Here is a 19,782-nt window from a genome sequence, read left to right as displayed (position 1 = left end):
TCTGATTTTGATGTTTTAATTGGCGAATATAAAAACAAGGAATAAGACGCCAGCCAAGTTTTAACATAAATGTTTATTAAAAATAAAAAATATTAAAAGCAAATTTCAAACCAGCAATCTAATGTGAAATTGCAGTAGATATATTGGATAACAATATTTAGGCGTATATATACACGTTAATTAAAAATGACTATAAGTGTTATACTACGATACAAGTGTTTACCAGCTCAGTGGCCTAAGAGGAGAGTGTCCGCCCTGAGATTGGGAGGTTGTGGGTTCAAACCCCTGCCGAGTCATACCAGTGACTATAACAATGGTACCCATTTCTTCCCTGCTTGGCACTCAGTGTAAGGGGTTGAAATGGGGCCCCCCCGCTGCTCACGATCGGTGAGATATACCTATATGTACTTTACCTATATGTACTTTTATTGTGCAATTAACCCTTTATTTATTTCTTCTTTTTATTTTTTTTACCTCGTGTAGTGTACCTATTGAAGTGTCCATGAGGTGTACCTACACATGTTGTCATATAAAGCAGTTAACCAAATGTCAGATTTTTATGTTTTAATTGGCGAATATAAAAACAAGGAAAAAAACACCAGACAAGTTTTAACATAAATGTTTATTAAAATAATAATAATAAAACTAAATTACTGTGCAATAACATCCTGCTCTCCACACCTTTTTTGAATTGTCCACACTGTTTGTACTATGTGTCCTCTCTGCATCCATTGCAGTCTGGTCATCCTAGAAGAGGGACCCTCCCATCTGTGGTCTCTTCTCAAGGTTTCTCATTTCCCCTAGCTGGAGTTTTGAGTTTTTCCTTGCCCTCTTGGGAGTTTAAGATCAGGGGATGTTTGAGAATATTTGCCATTTTTCACATGTCCTGAGTGTTGTTGTTAGTCACCTAAATGTTGAACAGAGGCTGTGATTTACCAAAGTCTGTGTTTGGCACGCTCGAACATGGCGTATAAAAACTCTTGAATCTTGACATTTCAAACCAGCAAATTGCAGTAGATATATTGGATAGTAATATTTAGGCGTATATATGCATACACGTTATTTAAAAACTACTACAAGTGTTATAAAATCAAGATTACCCAAAGAGAAGCATAATCTCCCCGTTGTTGCATAACGGCGCATCCCTTCATGCAATAAAGTTAGCCGTTAGCTTGGAGAAAACGCGCATAAAACAAGTGGTGTTTCAGTGAGTGGTTCTTTCTTTCCTTGGCAAATCGTAAATCGACATTCTCTCTTACATAATTCACGCCAGCATGGAGACGCAACACGTTCACTGACTGATCCGTTGATGCACGGGAAGGAAGGCAGTAGACCCATTGACTCGTTCGCGAACGGGAAAGTCAGGATTCGTTCACTCACTGATCCGTTCTCGCGATGAACTGGAAATGCAAATCACTCACTCACAGACTCGTTCAGTTCGTGAACGGGAAATGCAATTCGCGACTCGTTCGTGAACGGGAAGTTACGTCATTTTCTTCTTCGTTTTGTTTTACGGCGACGTGGCACCGGCTTCAATGCGCATTACTGACACCTGCTGGTTGAAGTCATACGAACTGAAAAAAGAACGAATCACTTTAGGAAGTGATTCGTTCACTCTCGTTCACTGTAAAAAGAAATCGTTCGTTTGAACGAATCGTTCACTCACGAGCCGACACTATTTTGTACTTACCCAACGCGCGCGGAACCCAATACTGAAGGGATAAGAATGACTTGAAGTGAAAGCGGGGTGGCCGCCGAGTGGCTCCGTCGCTGTGTTCGAACACCTCAGATCTAGGGTTCGACTCCCCACCCCTGCGAAATGTGCTCAGCATGAATTTACTAACGCTTGTCGAACTTCTCCCCGCAGCACTGTCCGCATTGCATTGCGTGCTTCTCTCAACAGGGAAAAAAATAAGGCAGTAATTTCTTTAGAGGTTTAGCAAGTTTTTTTCCCCTTTTTTGTTATTTAATTGTCTAGGCTGTTCTAAAACACCACCTCGTATGTTTGATATTAGATGAGGTAAAAAGAATCCCGTCATTTACTTCACATGGTGTACCGGCACAAAGGTTTGCAGTGCTGAGGACGTGGAGCCATAGAAACAAGTTATTTCGAAGCATCGATGGCCGAGCGGTTGTGCCCAACCAGGAGTCCAGGACCCTGCGGCAGGGGGCGTGGCTTGATTAAACAGGACATAAATGTGGTGTTGACGAGCATCCGAATTTTTGTGATTGGGGCACCTCGGAGTTTCTACTGATTTCTTTAAAATTCAATGTAACGACGAAGTGATCACGATTTCTTACTGTTATCTAAACCAAAATGCATGCAGCAAACAGTTCACAACAGGTAGGCAACGTTAGTCTTTATTGCAACATTACTGTATTTATTCATATTGTATTAATTATTAAAGCAAATAATGGGGAGGACAGTATTTGGATCATTAATTTCCGGTTTGAATCCAATTTTTGAGAAAGGAAATCTAAAAAGCAACACAAAAGCAAATGGCACCCCCTTGTGGCACAAAGGTAAACCGCATGATTTCGTTGTCATTTATTAAGTTTCATTGCACATTCGGTCACTTCAGGCATACTGCAGTAACAACACAAGACCCTCTTGGTATCATGAAATTATTTGACTCCATAGAGCACAGTTACGTAAACATTCAGGAGTACGTCTGAGACACACTAATGTCCTCCTTTAAACCTGAACAAATTAATTGATGGATGATATTTGAAGGCTAGGTCTAATAAATGGCCTTACGTCCCTCTGAGACATTAGATTTACAAACACACACATTACATAATCTCAGCCATTTCCTCTTAAATGTACAAAAGCATTAAAATTATTTAGCTCATGGTCCTCTTGTATTATTCTGATCAATATTATCACTGTTATAGTTATTATAATAAGTCACTCCACAATTACAACTCAAGGTATGTGCAGTTCCCAGTGTGTCTACCTAATTTCAGCAGAAGCAATCAAAAAGGCACTCGCTGTCCTTCTCGAAGCAAATTGACATTACTACCTTCAGCATTGGGGCGTTGAATGTTTTAAATAAGAGCTTTGTTTCCTTTTTTTTTTTAAATCTTACAATTATGTAACTATTTTACACGGCATAACGTTACAGACTTAAAACATGTCAGTTGGTTCGATACAGTAATCAAGTCCATGAGTGGGACCAGGCGCCATAGTGTAATTCGCATTTTAAGAACATTTCAAATTGAAAAAATTAAAATTGCAGTCTATTAATCAAAATGATGTTGGTGTAAGTGCTTTCTTTGTCTGTGATGCTTATTTTTGTTTTGTTTTGTTTCCACAGAAAAGACAAAACTGATATGGCATGTCGCTCTTCAAAGGGAGCAAATGTAGCTCTGGAATTTCAATTTTCCGGATTTCTATATTTTGTAGAATTTACAATAGTGCCTGGAGACGGAGCGTTTGCTTTTATTTGTAGTTGAAGAACCCAGACGCTTTTGCCTGAGGAGCCATCAGCATGCTAGCTTGGTTCTTGTGTGTGATGTGAATCTGAAAAGTCAACACAAACGTTTTATTCTAATACACAAACAACAATAATGAACACCGACAAGCCAGCTTCACAATCCAAGCGTCATTTGGACGTACCGTGCAGGGCGGTTGCATCCATGGCTCTCCGTCAATTTGCATTGGCAACGCTTTCTTGGTCCTGAGTGGAAACAAATTGGAAACTAATTATTGTTACCGCCTGCCATTAGCAAAAGCTGCTCGTTTGTTAGCAGGATTACCAAAACATATGCAACCGATCACACCACTGATCATAAATAATAAATAATGTCAAATTGTTATTACTATCTTTATCATTTTACATCTTAAAAAACATCTTGACATGCTTCAGCATGCAAGGCTTTGTCAGAGAGACAATGATGTTTGAAAAGCATGGGAGGCAAAGTGTCCCATCCCAAGGATGGTCTGAGTGTGTCTCTTGTGTTTTCCCCACCTGATGGTGAGCTGCGCTGTCTTGGCCAGCCTGACGGCGCTCTTCAGGCCTGTGTAAATTTGTCCCATCTCCATGGCGCCCTCCAGGCCCACCACTTCAAGTCTACGATCGCTCAGATCTGTACAGCCGCAAGAACAAAAAATATCAAGCTACTCAGGCTACAGTTCATTTATTCACTCAGCTAAGTATCTGTAGTAACATGAAGACCAAGTGGTATCCGAATGAATTTGTCCATGTACTGCAGGTTATGCAGCATTTCTTAATGTGGTTCAAAGCCGACGTTTTGGCACACCCCAATTTGTCTTTATTATTTAAGAAAAATACACTGAGGACGAGCTACTTCATTTGAAAATCAGACTTTCACTTCATCTTGCATCTTGATAATGATTTTTTTTTTAATTTTGTGAGGCTGGGTGGTCCAGCCCTTTTATAGTCACCTGCTGCCCTCTAGTGTCCATACATTGCCAAATGGTACATTGCCACCTCCTGAATATATAAGGCAGACATTTTGATACAACTCTCTAATTCCTTTTCTGTTCTTCTATTTTGACCATCAAGAGATGAAATACCTTGTCCGGTCACTTTCAGGATTTCAGGGTCCACGATCACATCAGGTTCGTCCTGACCACTTGGCCCCTTGACCTCGCTCTTCTTGCTCTCACCCCAGAGATTGGAGCCGCCGTGCATGCTGGGAATATTTAGGACGGCGATGCCCTCCAGAGACAGGCTGCTGAGATCCAAAGGAGTCCCACAGCACTGACAACGGAAGGTAAAATGAACAAATGTATTGTTGTTGATGGCGTCATGTTATTGCTGTCTCACCTCTATCGTTAGACTTTCATTTAGTTTTTTGCAGGAGGCTGAGATGGTTTCTGAGGTGGCAAATTCAAAATACCACAACTTGTTCTTCATCCTGCACACAACAAAAACATCCAGATGTTTGCAAACGTAGAAATTCTCTAAAATGTTAGCGTCATACCTGCTGTTAAATTTTTGAGGATGTTTCTCTCTCATGGTGTGAAAACGGTGGGCGATGGAGGCGTCCTGTGCAACAAACACAATGTCGGCAAACCTCAAAGACACACCGTCGTCCTTGTGCAGACTCACCACTCCGATGGAGAAGTAGTTATTGATGATTTCGTATGGCACGGGGTCACCCTTCTCTTCACCTGCCTCCGTGATGACCTGCACGCTCCAGCGGTCCATCAGAACCTCGGAGCTCGTCTCGATGTCCTTCAGGATCCTATTGAGGTCCTCGCCGTCATATCCTGAGCGGGGATGTTTTAGAATATTTGCATTTGAAGTTCCTCTCAATTCTGTTTTGACTGGCCTGAGCTGTTTGCTTTATTTTGGAAGGGCGATTAAATTAATGAATTAAACTGTCGTCTTTTGGGGTTACGTGTGTAATGTGTATTTCTCAAAAAGTGTACGCCTGTGAAATGTTCTTCTTTGCTACTATTCTATTACTATTTGTTGCTCATGTAAATCTGGCTGTTGCTGTAACGGATCATTGTTTAATTTGTTCTCACCTCCTCCCCACCGCAGGCACCGCGCGAGGTCATTTCCGGTGCCCAGAGGAAGTACGGCAACTGGCGGCCGCGCCAGCAGACCGGCTTTGTCTAATTGGGTAAGAAAAGAAGTAGGAGGAGGCACAAGAGGAGAGATTTAACTGAAAACTGACAGAACAATTTGGTGCACATCCAAAGTAGGATGGTCTGTGCTACAGTGAGTCTGCATTTGCAAGTGATTTTGTGAATGGCGCTCACCGATGGCATCCAGGATCCAGCCGACTGTGCCGTCTCCGCCGCATACAAGGATCCTGTAATCCTGAAGGTCTCTGAAAAAACTCAGGCTGATCAAGAGACAACAACAAGAAGTTAATATTGTACACACAGAAGGTTACATAAAAAATGGACTGAAATATGCAGTTAAATATGGAGAGAGGGTCAAATTAAGGACACCTGTAAAGGCACTCACTCACTCACTCACTCGCTCGCTCGCTCACTCACTCACTCACTCACTCACTCACTCACTCACTCACTCACTCACTCACTCACTCACTCACTCACTCACTCACTCACTCACTCACTCACTCACTCACTCACCCTGCAGCTGGTCCACCGTTGGAAAGGTTGTACACCTGCCGGGGGTTGAGCAAATACTGAAATTTACGTAGGACCCTGAAATGCATGAAAACAAACTTGAAAGGTGCATGACTTGTTTAAAGTCAATTGAACTGGCTCATAGAAATGATTTTTAGTCTCGCTTTGTTTAGCTACATTATTTGTAACACACACACACGCACGCACGCACGCACACGCACACACAGCATTTCACAAAACACATAAAAATGTTTGAACGGATAAATGATGTACTTGTTTTCGAGGCTCACCTTTCCCCTTGCTTGCCTCCACTTTTGGGATTGACAAACACAAGAAGAGGGTGTGTATTGGGCACGGGGCTGATCTGTCACAGAAATAAATATTGTGATCATTTGCGTCCACCGAATAATTTGATGAGAATTCAAGTACGTACTTGAAGGACTTGTCCATCAGGTGTTGTATTGAGCTCAGTGTCGTCCATCTGACCGGAGCAGCCGTTGTTGGATCTCTCCTTCGTCCCACCGAGAGCACAAAAAGTTCCTATGATTATCCATTATCTATCTATAGATCAATCTATCTGCACATCCATCCATCTGTCCAACCATTCACCCACCTTGATGACGGGATAGACGGCCCACGGAGGCAGGATGTGGTCTCGGAGTGGGCCGCACCTGCATTCGCTCGGCTCTTCGTCTGCACACGCATCATGGCGCTGATAAATAGGAAAATAAAAGCAAAACATTCCTGGGTCTGAGTCTTTATCAGACACCAATACATGATATAAATGCATAATAAGTTTAGAGAAAAACTTGGGACTCTAGAGAGCCTGTCCTCCCACCGTCTGAATTTAATATTGTACGTTATCTGCTTATTTCTGAAATTGCATCGTCACATCCTCACCATGGAGTGGCACCACACACAATGTTTGCCCGTCAGGCCTTGGAAGCTCTTGATTTTTTTCTGGCACTTGTCACACTTCCTCGATTCACAGTTGCCACTCACCCAGTCGTGCGCTGGAACCTGAAAAAGGGGAAAGTCTCATTTGGGGGCATGACGGCTGAGGCGGGAAAAAAAATCACATACAGTCTATTAAGGTGGTCATGAAGACATCAGCATACCCCAGTTTCTTTCTTGGACTTCACATAGGTTCTGGCGCAGGGGGCTGGATTCCTGTTAGCGCAGCGGCCATGGACTGTGTACTTGCAGCCTGTCGATTAAAGGTGGCAAAAGTACTGACACTCTGAAATGAAGTAGAAGTACAAATACTTGAGTAAACAAAGCTGATAAAAGTGAGGACTCAACTCCTGTAATTAAGCAAAACTAAGTCTGAAAGGTACTTTAATAGAAAAGTAAAAAGTATATTTATTATTATTTATAGTCATTTATATCTAATCTATTTTGATTGGTAGACACAATTGAAAAACAACTCAGCACATAAACTTGTCCCTCCCCTTTGTTTTCATCAACAGAGGTTTACAGTAACATGCCTATTTTGCCAAAGGAAAGTGTAAAAAGTACACATATCTGATAACATCTACTCATGTGCAGTTTCCAGGGCACCGTGTTCACTCAGGCCCCAGTTATGGAGGCACGTCAAGCCCTTGGCGGTGCTGCGGTTACTCACAGGTGCAGCACAGGCCTTGCTTCCTGAGACCCAGAAGCATGCAGTGGCAAACGTTGCAGTAAGCAGGCTTGTTGAAATGTTTCATTCTCCACAGGTGCTGTCCGTCTGTCTGTGTCATCTGGTAAACGCACAGAAAAAAGAACACAGGAATTATGTTATGGAGTTATCACCGGATTAGCAATGAACAGTGGTTAGTTTATTTATATGACACCTGTCATTAAAGATCTGTTCTTAAATTTACTATTAATGTATAGTTATGGCATTTAACTCCGCCCTTTTCAGACCCTCATTTACCTAGAAAACATATAAGGCATAAAAATACATCTTTGGCATTGAATTAGTTTTAAGAATGTTGAAATGTGACTTCTAAAAATAATTGTCCGTGGTGCCTGCCTACTGATCAGTTAGAACAATCTTTCGATATTTGCTTATTTCTAAAAATGTGCAAGCAGTTGCATTGTAAATAAAAACAATACATAGAGAGAACACAATGGCCATTAGCCACTACAGAAACATTTTAATTTGATCATTTAGTGAGAAGAAAATCTTGGAATAGTTACTAGTGCATAAAGTTAAATTCAGGTGAGGTGAGCATACTGTGCGTTCTCGATGCTTTGCACTTCTGTAACAACACTCCTTTCATAACACAAGTGTCCCACATTTCACACTCGCGACGAGCCTCACACTAATGACATTGCTGATGATGCAGAATGTGTCATGGCGTTCTGAGCAGCACAGCACACGCTAATCTTCTCAAATTGTCCACACATGATTATGAGGTTGCTTTCAATCGCTTAATAGGGAAACAAGTGCTTTTATCCAAATTACATGTGAATTTTTGTTTGATTCTTCCAGCAGGTGAATCAATTTCCCTGACAGGCTTTAAATGGCTATAAATAGCCTTAGAGGGCATAGCGGTCACTGTATCTTTTGCAATTAATCATTGATACATTACAGACAGTATATTTTTTGTTGAATGTGAAAACTCTAAAAAAAACAAAAAAACAATATGTAGTATGTATAACAATATCAATATGTACATTGTTTAACTTTTCCATCATTTATTCTGACGCTTGTTTGACAATTAATGCTTTAAAAAACATGTTTGTGTTGACTTTTTTTACAAATGTATTGCTGTTCACACAAAAACTGACAGCAGAAAGAATGTTCAAATATGAAATTAAATAACTACTTTGAAGTTAATAAAAGTTCCATCATTTGCGGTAGGAAAAACAGTGCTGCACGTTAGTCAGTAATTTCCAGCCACAGCTAAAGGCTGATTTATTATCTTGCGTTTTAATCCTTTTAGTCCATGTCATCATGGCAGAATGTGGTGCAATCATGTAAAACACCCGCAAGAGAACCATGTTCATCATGACGTGTGCACTTAGGAGTGCTGAGTATGCAAAACGGCCCAGGACATGTGAGAAATACGAGGCAAAGGCCGGTGGGGCATTGGCAGGAGCAATAAAAGCATTGACGTCATTTACCTTCAAGCCCAGTAGGACCAGCAGGGGGATGTTGTTCATGCCGCCCTCCACCCACTCCTCCAGAGACACAGTACCGCTGCTGTCGGCATCTATGGCAGTCATCATGTCCTTGAGAACCTGCAGAGGATCTTTCCGTTATCATTTGAACTCCAAACTGGTTTCTCAGCTTTAGAAAAAGTGTCAGGTTTTTGCTGTTGTTGTATGTTAAGCTTATCAGTCGACAAATGACATTACGCGTGTTCTTTCATAGATCAGAACGTGGTGCTTTCAAGTGCAGCGGAGCCCTGAGGGACTTACCGGCCTGAGCTCTGACACGTCCCAACCCAAGTACTCAGCAGCGTGCATCATTTGAGCGATAATTCGATCCACTTCCTGCCATTCAAAAAAAAAAAAAATCTGATCAGAAGCGCTAATCTACATTTAAAAATGTGTTCTGTTAAATTGTAAAACTGTATTCAGTTTTAACAGTGGTGGTGGGCGGATTGGTTCAATCAATCAATAATATAAAGTCAGTATCAATATTGGATCAATATTAGCGTGATAAAATGGACACAACTCATGCAACTTGAACCTTAGTAACAGTGGGGCTGTTTCTTTGATCAACACATTTTAATTCTGTCCTTTGATTGGTTGGCCAGAGCAAGCAAGTTTAACTAGTTCCGGACAGCTCCAGTACGTGCACTCGACATGGCAGTTTTCATGCCATTACATTGCATTTTGACATCGTATGAACGGGAAAGCGACCAACCATGCACTGAATCAAACACATTCTAATCTGGACCACATTTTCCGAAATTAGACTGACATCTTACCGAGCTGTCCAGGACGCCGTTGCCGTCTCTGTCGTAGAGCTTGAAAGCAACTGTGGATAAAACAATAAAACTAAACTATCAACATAAAAACAGCGGCAGTTTTTTGGAGGGGCAAGCAAAAACTTACACTCCAGCTTGTCCCGAGGCTGACCGTCCTCCAAGAGTGAGAAGTAACACGAAACATCCTTTAGAAAGACCTCCTCTGTAAAGAATGATGGACAGAATAATATGTATTTTGGATAGCCCTTGCCATCATAACGGCCATGGGTGAGCTGAAGTATATCTCAGCTGACTTAGGTCAAAGGGCAAACACACCCTGGAATATGTCCAGTACTGATCTGTGTGTGTGTATTCTTACTGTTGCTGTCTTCCTGAGCAGTTTCAGAGTTCTGAAAAGAGCGGAAGAGTCGCTGGCACAGATCTGCTGGGAAGTCGTCCACTTCCAAATAAGTCTTCAGGAAGAGACGAAAGCCTTCTTCATTGATGCACTGGAATAGAAAAGTTGGAATCAAATGCGTGTGGGACGTTTATGGGTTGGCAAGGATATCTCAGGGGCTTCTTTTCTTCATTCAAATGGAAAACTACAATGCAGAGTGGACAATTATAATGGGATGCAGTGTTCAGTCACTTGGGGGCACGAGACAAAGTTGCCCTAAAAAAGCACCTTATTTGGGTAAGACAAGAAGTAGGTTGTGAGTGCTTCTAATGCATCATTCCATGGTGTGCTAAAACCCCTGCTACCAGAAAACGGAAGTCAGCCCAGACGTTTGTGACTTTCACCATTGGATGCTGGAGGGCTTCAAGTGAACTCCCTCGATAATACTGAGCCACAAACCCATTTCTTGCTGACGCCGATGCCCTGCAGAATTGCCCCACTAAGAAATAATTCACTCACTGTAACCCTGCTAAGACATTTAACTGAAATCCTTTTCATCCCAATGCTGTACATGGAACTACGCTAACCTTTATCCACCCATCCATTTTCTGTAACAATTTCTACGCGCTCAAATATTTGTAGCAGTCGTGTCCACCACCATGATGCCAGAGATTAATTCATTTTCCTTTTTGTTTTTATGAGGAAAATGAATGTGAAATGCGGCCCGAATAGGATGTTCGTGGCCAGAAATGACTACATTAGAATGCTGCATAAATGTATCCAAACTTCTGAAAGTAGCTGTTGAGGTTTCGCCGCGTGGGCCCAGGTGAGAGCCTCATTTACATTTGCAATCTCAGTATAACGGTGCCGCCTCTTACGAGAGTGCTTAGTTGACAACATGGATGGCTTTGAATCTCATTAGCCGGATGCCCACGTATTGAATCAGCTCAAGAATGAATCAGATGATTTTTTCCCCGCACGCTGAGAGCTGTCCGAAGTTTGAAGCGAGTTTGAAACACTGGTGGAGCTAAAGGGGGGCCCGGGGGCACTGCCCCCTTCCAGCTGGCAGGCCAAATAACGGACTTTTGGGTGTTTTCCGATTCTTTCTGGGAATTGTTTTCCACAGTACCACATATGGTGAATGTTTGTCATTGTTTTCTGAAGATTTTTTGAGGGTTTGTAAAAAAAACAACAACAAAAAAAGACATCCTGAGATATCCTTGTCACCACCCCAAGGAGAAAATCCTAGCTACGTCAGTGGTTTGAAATGAGAAGTACACGCTGTCCCATCCCATTCTGTGACCTCACCTCTCCATGTCTGTGCTGAGAGAGGCGGCCATCTGCATCGAATTCCCGCAGCACGTCTTTCACCTTCAGGCTGCAATCTGGAAGAAGTCACACAAGGGCAGGCAAAGGCAAGAGCTGAAATTTGAGGCCGAACACATGAAGAAAAGAGATGACAACTTTGGAGTGCGATACAAATGGCTTTTGGACAATTTTCATCACGAATCAACAAAGAATTAAGTCAGATAATCGCTTAGATAAATTAATTAAATTATTTTATGATATCTTCATTGCAGGACAAAAAGTAAATTAAAGTTACCTCATTGAGAGCCATTGAAAATTATGAAAACAACATTCATTTACAATATGCTTTTTTTCCCTGTTACCTTTTATTGTTTCCTTAAATTGTTTTTAATCTGAGTCTTTTGTGATAAAGACTATACATGAGAAAAAAACTTGATTTTGTAATTCATCAAAAGCACTCTGTAGTTATTATTAAAATAATAATTGAACAATAAATGCCTTGTTTGCAGCGATGAAAGGCAATTGTACAATTTGGGGTTTAATGCAAAATCTGGAATACATTTTTGAAAATATGCCTTTAAAATTGCACAAATACGACTCTTAAATTTGACTGGGCATTGAGAATATGGTTTTATTATACTTTCACTAATACAAGTTTTATAATGGTGGCTGTTTGACCCTGAAATTAATGATTTCATTTTTTAAAAAGAATTAATACCTTCAGCCTGATTGCAACACAACTGTTCATTCAGTCAGCAATCTAGTTGTTTCGAACCCTAGAAAAAAATTCGGTTAAAATGTTCTCCACTCCCCCACATAATTAATACCCATCCTGGATGTTGAGTTTTGTGTTCAGACTGACAACTTAGAGTTCAGACACCAAGAGTGCAGGTGTGTGTGTGAGTGGGTGGAAGCGGAACATGAGGTATGGGTACGTGTGCGTGGGGTGAGCGGGATAAAATGTCACTAAATGTACTCACATTCAATGTACTGCTGTAGCTGAATGAAGTCGACCGGGTTGAGCTCCTTCACCTCTTTGCCGGCGGGGGCGGACATGCTTCGTGAGCTCAGGTGCGAGACGCGACGAGGCGAAACTGCGGAGACGAGAGACAAGGTAGGCGGAATGTGGTCTGCTTTTGACAGCAAAGAAAAAACAACTCTTTGCACATCTATGACACACATTAGAGCAATACTTTTTGCATCCATCCCTTTTTTTCACTTGATCGACTCAAGGTAAGCACATTTAAACAAACATTGTTTTGATTTTTTGAAGAACACATGTAAAAACACTGCTAAGTATTAAATATGCATTTTCTACGAAAAATGGTGGGAAATGGGGAAAAAACTCGATTTAAATGTTGAGCAGAATGCTAACTAATTGGGTTCTACTCTACAGCCTGTATTTACATTGTCATGATTAATAATAAATGGTGAGCCACTCCAAGCTGTCTTCCCCAAAATATTTCAGGCTAAAAGTGAAACTTGGACCCTCGGGAGTTGATGATCCCAAAATATTTTTGCATTTGCTCATTGGCCTATAAAAGCCAAAATAGATGTGTGAGATTTATTTTAGGGTGAAACTTGGGACTCTTACTTAACCATCCGCCCCCGGCCTCTGCCCTCTACTCCCACACAACCAAAATCCCCCAACACATTTGAAGAGCTGCACAAATACACCACCTCACCTCAATTAATAAAGTCAAGGACTGAAATGTCATACAAGGTCTGACGTGGGCAAGGAATTTACATGTGACTCATAAAAGAGTCACAATAGAAGGAGATTCCTCAATGGTGGGAAAACAAACAAGGCAAATGTCATTCATAATTGAGGAGGCGGAAAAAGAGGAAAGGAGGAAGTCCCCCATCCCACATTGATGACGACGAAAGTTTAAAGGGCTCCTGACAAAAAAAAAAACCTCCAACGTGAAAGAGCTGCTGGCTCTCTCTGGACTCAGTGAAAAGGTTTGCAGTGTCCCGGGATTAATTCCCTCCAAAGGTCAGGAGCGTTGCTTAGCAGGTTTGCGGCTGACCGAGCGGGTTTGGAAAGCATGAATGGCCAAGTGCCACATGAAGGAATCACGACAAGATCGATGCCTTGGAAACAATTCATCTAAGAATAGGACTCAGCGGGGTGGTCAAAATGAACTCAAAAAAGACTGTTGACGTCTCAAATTCACTTTCCGTTGACTAATCAGCATTATTTTCCTTCAGCCTCTTTTGGTGTCAGTCAGTCTCTCTGCAATCACTTCCTGCTGAATAACCCCAGAGGAGAAAGCAGAGTTGGAAAAAGCATCCCACAACGGCGCCGTCTGATCTGGATTACTGAATCTGGTATAAATATTTCATTGAGGGCTTTGCAGGAATGTTGTTGAGCCTTGCTTAATACACACCACATGACCAAGCTGACCTGGTGCTTAAATGTAATATGAAGCATTCACACAGAAGTACCAAAAAAAAATACTCAATACATGTCATGTGCATGCCAGACCAGTAGTTGGCGGTACTCACTTTGTGATGAAACACTAACATGACTTACTAATCAGATTCTGAATAGCCTTCATCGGCAGATATGCATTTTGCAGCTTTCCAAAGGACATTGTCCCTCTTTGCATCGCCATGTGATGACAGCCAAAGGAAAAACAGCATTCACTCCCCCGCGTTCACCAAGTACATATTTTACCCATCAACTGTATGAAATAATTTGAAACTTGAAAAGCCGAGGAATAATAGAGGTGGAAAAAAATGTAATGTTAGCAAAGTGGGAAAAGTGCTTCATGAAAAAATGAATGTCGTTTTTAGTAATCATGAACACTGACAGTGGTGGGTGTCGGACTGTGCAACTTCAGTGGCTTTGTCTGGGCCCACACGTCCTTCAACCAGCAGAGGCGCTGTTGATTCACTCTCAAGTAGTTTGCTGTCTGAAGAAGTACTACATAACATCACCAATGGGAAATGAAGCTATTGACTGGAAAATGAAGCTTCAAATTTGTTTCATGAACCAGTTGTATTTCATTGACTCCTCTGTTCAAAAGTAAACTGACTTAGCATTTCTTAAACCTCTTTATTCAAACCAACAGTGCCATCCAAGGAGTCAAAAAAATACAACTGGCGCATGAAGCAAATTTGAAACTTTATTTTCCCATCACTTAAGCTATAGCCACGCAAATGTCCATTATGCTACAAACAATATTGTGATCAGTGTTTAAATGAGATTCACTAATATACACGTATTCAAATACTATATCAAAACAACAGGGAACAATAAATCAATTCATAATTATTTTCTCCAATTATTTATGAGCAGTAGACATTCCTAGTCTTCATATTTCACCCAAAGTCCTTTTTTGTGGATTCGAGATGAAATATATAATACTGCAAATCCTTACAGATTTTTTTCCATCATTAAGGGTTCTCTCACAACGGATTGGATGCAACACAAAGAACAGAAGCTTCGCTTGAGGCGGCCCAGTCTGTTCAGTGTGTAGAAGTTTGGCCTAAAATCAAAATCCATGTTGCTGTAGTTCATTTTCTTACCAAATAGGAGCTATGGAAAACCATTCAAATAGAACATGTCCTACTTGCTGAGATCCCAGTGGATTTACACATTCAGACTACTTTTTATTTTTATTGAAAGAAGTAGTTATGCATATACTGAAATGAACTCTAACAACATTATGACCTGAATAAAGTAATATTAGAGTATGGATATATGTATGGATACACGAAGCCATCTCTGATTATAATTTACTGGTGACCAGTGTTACTTTCCAAATGTCCCTGTTATCAGCAATCACAATGCCTTAATGTAAACCTATCAGCAACAGCAGCAGCCATAAAAGAATCATTTCAAGGTTCAGATGAGAATGACCTTTTTCTCCCACACGGCTGTTTGTGCAGGCTGTTGTAAAAGCCCACGCCTCGTGACGAAAAATCTGCTGTTGCGCAAGCCTCAAATGCTACTTTTTCTTTCATACTTCTTTGAAAAGAAAAAGGGCTTGATATTTTCCACCCTCCGCCTGACTGGAGCGTTTGCAGATAGCAGGCGGAGGCGGCGAGACGGAGGACACATTTGGTTGCTAAGGAACGTGTTTCCCTCCATTAGCAGCTGAGAGCGCTGACTGAGATGTGGAAGGAGGAAGGGGTGTGTGTGTGTGGGGGGGGGGATACACGTCGCTGAAAGCAGCTTGCTCAGAAAAAAAAAAGGGGAGTCCTGCTGCAAGAAGTCTTCCCTGTGTAGCTCCACCTCCTCCTCCGCCCACGCCAACCTAACGTGGCCTTTCAACTGGAGGCCCCACTCTGCATTCAACAGGCAGATGTGACTGTGAGTCATTGCAGAAGCAGAGGGAACACTCCCTTGCTATTATTTTGAACTTGAAAGCTACACTTCTATTCTTGCAATATACAAAACAAAACTGAAGCCATAAAATTATTCCATCCACGATTTGAACCATTTAATTTAAGATCAACTCTGGTGCGGATGCCCTGCTAGTGTGGTTTATTTAGGCACGATAACTCAGGCTCACTAAACAAGTGGACTTAGAAGTAAACTTTCTGCCAGCAACAACAACACAATGAACAACAATAGCCCATCTCACACCCAAACTCAGCTGGGATCGGCTCTAGATCAACCGCAAGCCAAATTAGCAAAATTGTTAAAGAAAAATATTGCCAGAGTGAACACTACACAAAAATACCGAACTATAAAAGTGAACACAGCCAAGATAACATTTCCCGCTTAGCGCAACCCTGTAACCACGACTTCCTCTGCTTGTTTGACATTTTAATTTTTTTACACCAGCTCACAAGTAGAAGCCACTTGGAGTCGGAGATATACTGTGTCCATTTACGCAACACAACTTTTTTTTTCTTTTGCAAAGCTTCATGTACAGACAAAATTATCAAAACAACTCAACCCGGCCTGTAATATGCATGCGGCACCAGTAGTTGGCGATGTTGACATCTTTGTAAAGATGCACAACACACACATGCAACTCTAATCCAAAATTAAATAATTTCCTTTCATCGACATATGTGTGGATTGAAAACCCGTGCAAGCAGTGACTTGAATCGTTATAAACACATTTCGTTACTGTTGAAAACATTTATACTTCAGTTAGCTTCGAAAAAATGCTGATTAGGGCCGATAATTAAAAGAAAAAATTAGAGGACAAAAATTTTAATTTGGTGCAATGAAAGTCCAGTTTAAGTACACCTAAACTAACAGTTTCTTTAATACAATGTAAATATAGAGGAGCTTTTCGTATTGTCACGTCAGACGTGTATGTGCGCCGGCGTGCGTGTGTTTGTGTGAGTAAAACGTTTGCGGTTTACACCTATATACAAACACTGAAGGGTACAAAGATCCTTTAAGTCCAGTATCAACTCAGTGTGGTTGCGGACCCTTCAAAGCAAAGACAGCAGAGATTGAAAAAGCATATTTGTTGAAAAGGGCTATACCGCGTGTGCATGATGACGTTTGATGAGAGTGAGAGGGGGGAAAAAGAAGATCACAAAAGCAGCAAAAGAGTCACGGTGCTGTGAATCACAGATTTCTTGGAAAATGAAGGGGAGGAATGGTTGGCTGCCTATCACTCAACTGCGGTGTGACTTATGTAAGAGCTTCTTGTGGGGGCAGCCTTCTGCTTCATACGGCATTAAAAATAAGAGAGCTTGGGAGGGGTGGGGGGTGAAACAACCTGTTCAGACTTGTCATAACAGCCACTTTGCTTTTATGGTGGGAGCGCGCATGTATCAGGGAGTCTGTCTTCGCCCGCCCACGGATCGATGTGCAGCAGGAAGTGAAATGCAAGCTGAGCTTATCGCTGGAAGTTAAATACACTATATGGACAAAAGTATTGGGACGGGCCTCTTTTCAGTAAATGAACTGTGGAAAGCAAAGTTGGAGTGTGTCTGTGGGAATTTTTGTCCATTTGCGAGGTCTATTGTCCAAATAGTTAAGTGGTTTCCTCCACACCAAAATCATCCGAGCATGTCTTTATGGACCTTGCACTCGGAAAACAGAAAAGGGCACACTCCAAAAAGGTTCCCACAAAATTGGATGCAAACAATAGTACAAACGATAACAAATTAAGATTGAGGGCTCTGGTCTGAATTTTTGATTGATTAATTCCTTTTCAATACTTTTGTGAATATAATATTAATTAATTCATTTGTTAGATTAAGACTTTAATTTACAGTATTCTGGCTTTTTTATTCATTCATAGTTTATATGACAACCGCCAAGACCAAATTATTCAGTGTGTAAATATTATTAGTACAAGCATCGTTTTCAATATGATCGATCTCTTGCAAATCATAATTTAAATGGACACGACTAGAGTTGCATGTTTGGGCAAACACTTCCTTAAACATTCAAATTAATCAAAACAATGTGACATATTTTTGTCAAGTCAAGTAATCATTTCATAGAACCTGGGAGGAGAGCTGTGTCTAATATTTAAACGCTTCCCTTGGCTATCGAAATAAAGAATAAATTAGAGTACAATTTTGGATACAACTTGTCTCACAGGATTGTCAAAATGAGACGGAATACGTGTTCTTACAAGTGACTTTAGTACAGCATATGAAATCTGACTGGCAGAAGGAAACGAAATGCAATAGGAGGTTTACCATACTTAAGAAAACTGTAGTCACAAATTATAATAATTAGGTTGATTACATTATAGACAGAAAGGCTGCATCAGTAACTAATGGTTAACACATCTGTCTCATAGTTCTGATGTTCTGCGTTCGAATCTCAACTCCAGCCTTGTGTGAAGGTTCCCCGTGTTTGGGGTTTCTTCAGGTATTCCAGCTCGCACCCATGTTACGAAAACAGGCATGTTAGAGATATGTTAGGTATGGACATTCTAAATTGACCTTAGGTGTGAATGTGAGTCATTTCTGTCCATATGTGCCCTGTTGCCCCCCAAGCAGTAGAAGGTGCACCAAAGTCAGCTAGGCATCAGCAGATCCTAATGATGACAAGCACTATGTAGAAAATTGAGGGACGATAGACAATAATGTATTTGGTCTAATAGTGGCCTCTTCTCTACCAGCTAAAGTGCTCTAATGGAGTACGTCCATTTCCACAAAGAAATGCTAGACCTCTAATAGAGTGTATTGAGCCATGGTGCATATTTTACAGAAGAAATCTCTCACGGCATGGCACACAATCAAACAAAATTGAAGGGGGAAAAATATACACGGTAAGGTAATGTGCCTTATACTCACTGCAATTGCGTCAATAAATGTCCACGAGGAGATACAGTAGCTATTTGATATTTCAATTAAATACTATACGCAGCCTAATAATAACAACAAGACCGGAAGTCTCCAGAGATACTGTCTAAAAACTGCAGACGCATGACGCGAAGTCCTCTCCAAATAGTCCGGAGCGGCACATGAAACATAATAAGAGTGGCAATAACATGACTGCATGGCAAAATAATAATAATTAAAAAAAAAGCAGACATGCACGCTTTAAAACTGTCGTTAAACACACTTTGTGATAATTGGCTTGTTGAAAGTGCAGCTACGTAGAAGATTCACTATCCACCGACTGCAACGAGTCGCGCACTCGGGGCTGCAACTTGCACCGAGCGCAATGGATCTGACTGACCGGCGCGGATGTGTCGGTTCCGCTTAAGTCACTTACTTGTTTAATGTGCGGAGCAGGTCGGTCGTCCGAGCTGCCAAGCCTCCAAGTGTTGGTTGACTTTCCCAAGAAGAGGAGGAGGAGGAGGAGGACCGGAGCCGGTGTAGCGGGCAAGTGTGACGCTCTTGCAGCTGAGTAAGTCGGCGCCTCCTCGGATCCTCCTGCACCAAGAGAGAGCGAGAGTAAGAGCGAGAGAGAGCGAGAGAGAGAGAGCGAGAGAGAGAGAGTGACAGACAGACAGACAGACAGACAGACAGACAGAGTCAGCAAGCAAGTGAGGCAGTGAGACTGACAGACAGTGCGACATGGACAGACAGACAGAGAACAGCTGTCGAGAACACTGCACAACCTATTTTGTGAAGTAGCTAACAACCTTGTCCAAAACAAAAGAACACACATCAAAACATCATAGTGAGTCGTCCACCTTCCCCTCATTATAATT

General features: G+C 41.5%; 1 protein-coding gene and 1 long non-coding RNA gene across 2 annotated transcripts; both read right to left on the bottom strand.

Annotated features, from left to right (window-relative positions):
- Positions 1-604: 604 nt before the first annotated feature.
- LOC125988818 (uncharacterized) lies at positions 605-2,128 on the bottom strand. The gene is made up of 2 exons (XR_007488500.1): positions 1,260-2,128; positions 605-907 (listed from the first exon to the last, which is right to left on the bottom strand). It is a non-coding gene; the product is annotated as an uncharacterized lncRNA (long non-coding RNA).
- A 217-nt stretch (positions 2,129-2,345) lies between these two features.
- On the bottom strand, positions 2,346-19,536 carry dgkaa (diacylglycerol kinase, alpha a). Its single transcript, XM_049754461.2, has 24 exons — positions 19,341-19,536; positions 12,664-12,777; positions 11,684-11,760; positions 10,358-10,487; positions 10,127-10,201; positions 10,000-10,049; positions 9,485-9,559; positions 9,188-9,304; positions 7,698-7,815; positions 7,192-7,280; positions 6,974-7,093; positions 6,687-6,785; positions 6,507-6,584; positions 6,364-6,437; positions 6,077-6,151; positions 5,738-5,823; positions 5,501-5,590; positions 5,079-5,239; positions 4,951-5,015; positions 4,794-4,884; positions 4,541-4,727; positions 3,972-4,089; positions 3,620-3,680; positions 2,346-3,523 (listed from the first exon to the last, which is right to left on the bottom strand). Exons 2-24 carry the CDS (start codon positions 12,737-12,739, stop codon positions 3,443-3,445), a joined length of 2,193 nt encoding a protein of 730 aa, XP_049610418.1. The 5' UTR covers positions 12,740-12,777; positions 19,341-19,536; the 3' UTR covers positions 2,346-3,442.
- Positions 19,537-19,782: the final 246 nt, after the last annotated feature.

This window comes from Syngnathus scovelli, chromosome 2 (assembly GCF_024217435.2).
Source record: "Syngnathus scovelli strain Florida chromosome 2, RoL_Ssco_1.2, whole genome shotgun sequence".
In the NCBI taxonomy this organism is placed as follows: domain Eukaryota; kingdom Metazoa; phylum Chordata; class Actinopteri; order Syngnathiformes; family Syngnathidae; genus Syngnathus; species Syngnathus scovelli.
This window is presented reverse-complemented; position numbering and strand designations above follow the sequence as displayed.

Bases quoted from the DNA above. Each gene is read 5' to 3' on its own strand.
- dgkaa (XM_049754461.2), bottom strand. From the start codon at position 12,739: ATGTCCGCCCCCGCCGGCAAAGAGGTGAAGGAGCTCAACCCGGTCGAC. The intron at 4,885-4,950 runs GTATGACGCTAA...TGTTGTGTGCAG, and splicing joins CCTCAAAAATTTAACAGCAG to GATGAAGAACAAGTTGTGGT. The intron at 4,090-4,540 runs GTATTTCATCTC...GCGGCTGTACAG, and splicing joins CCTGAAAGTGACCGGACAAG to ATCTGAGCGATCGTAGACTT.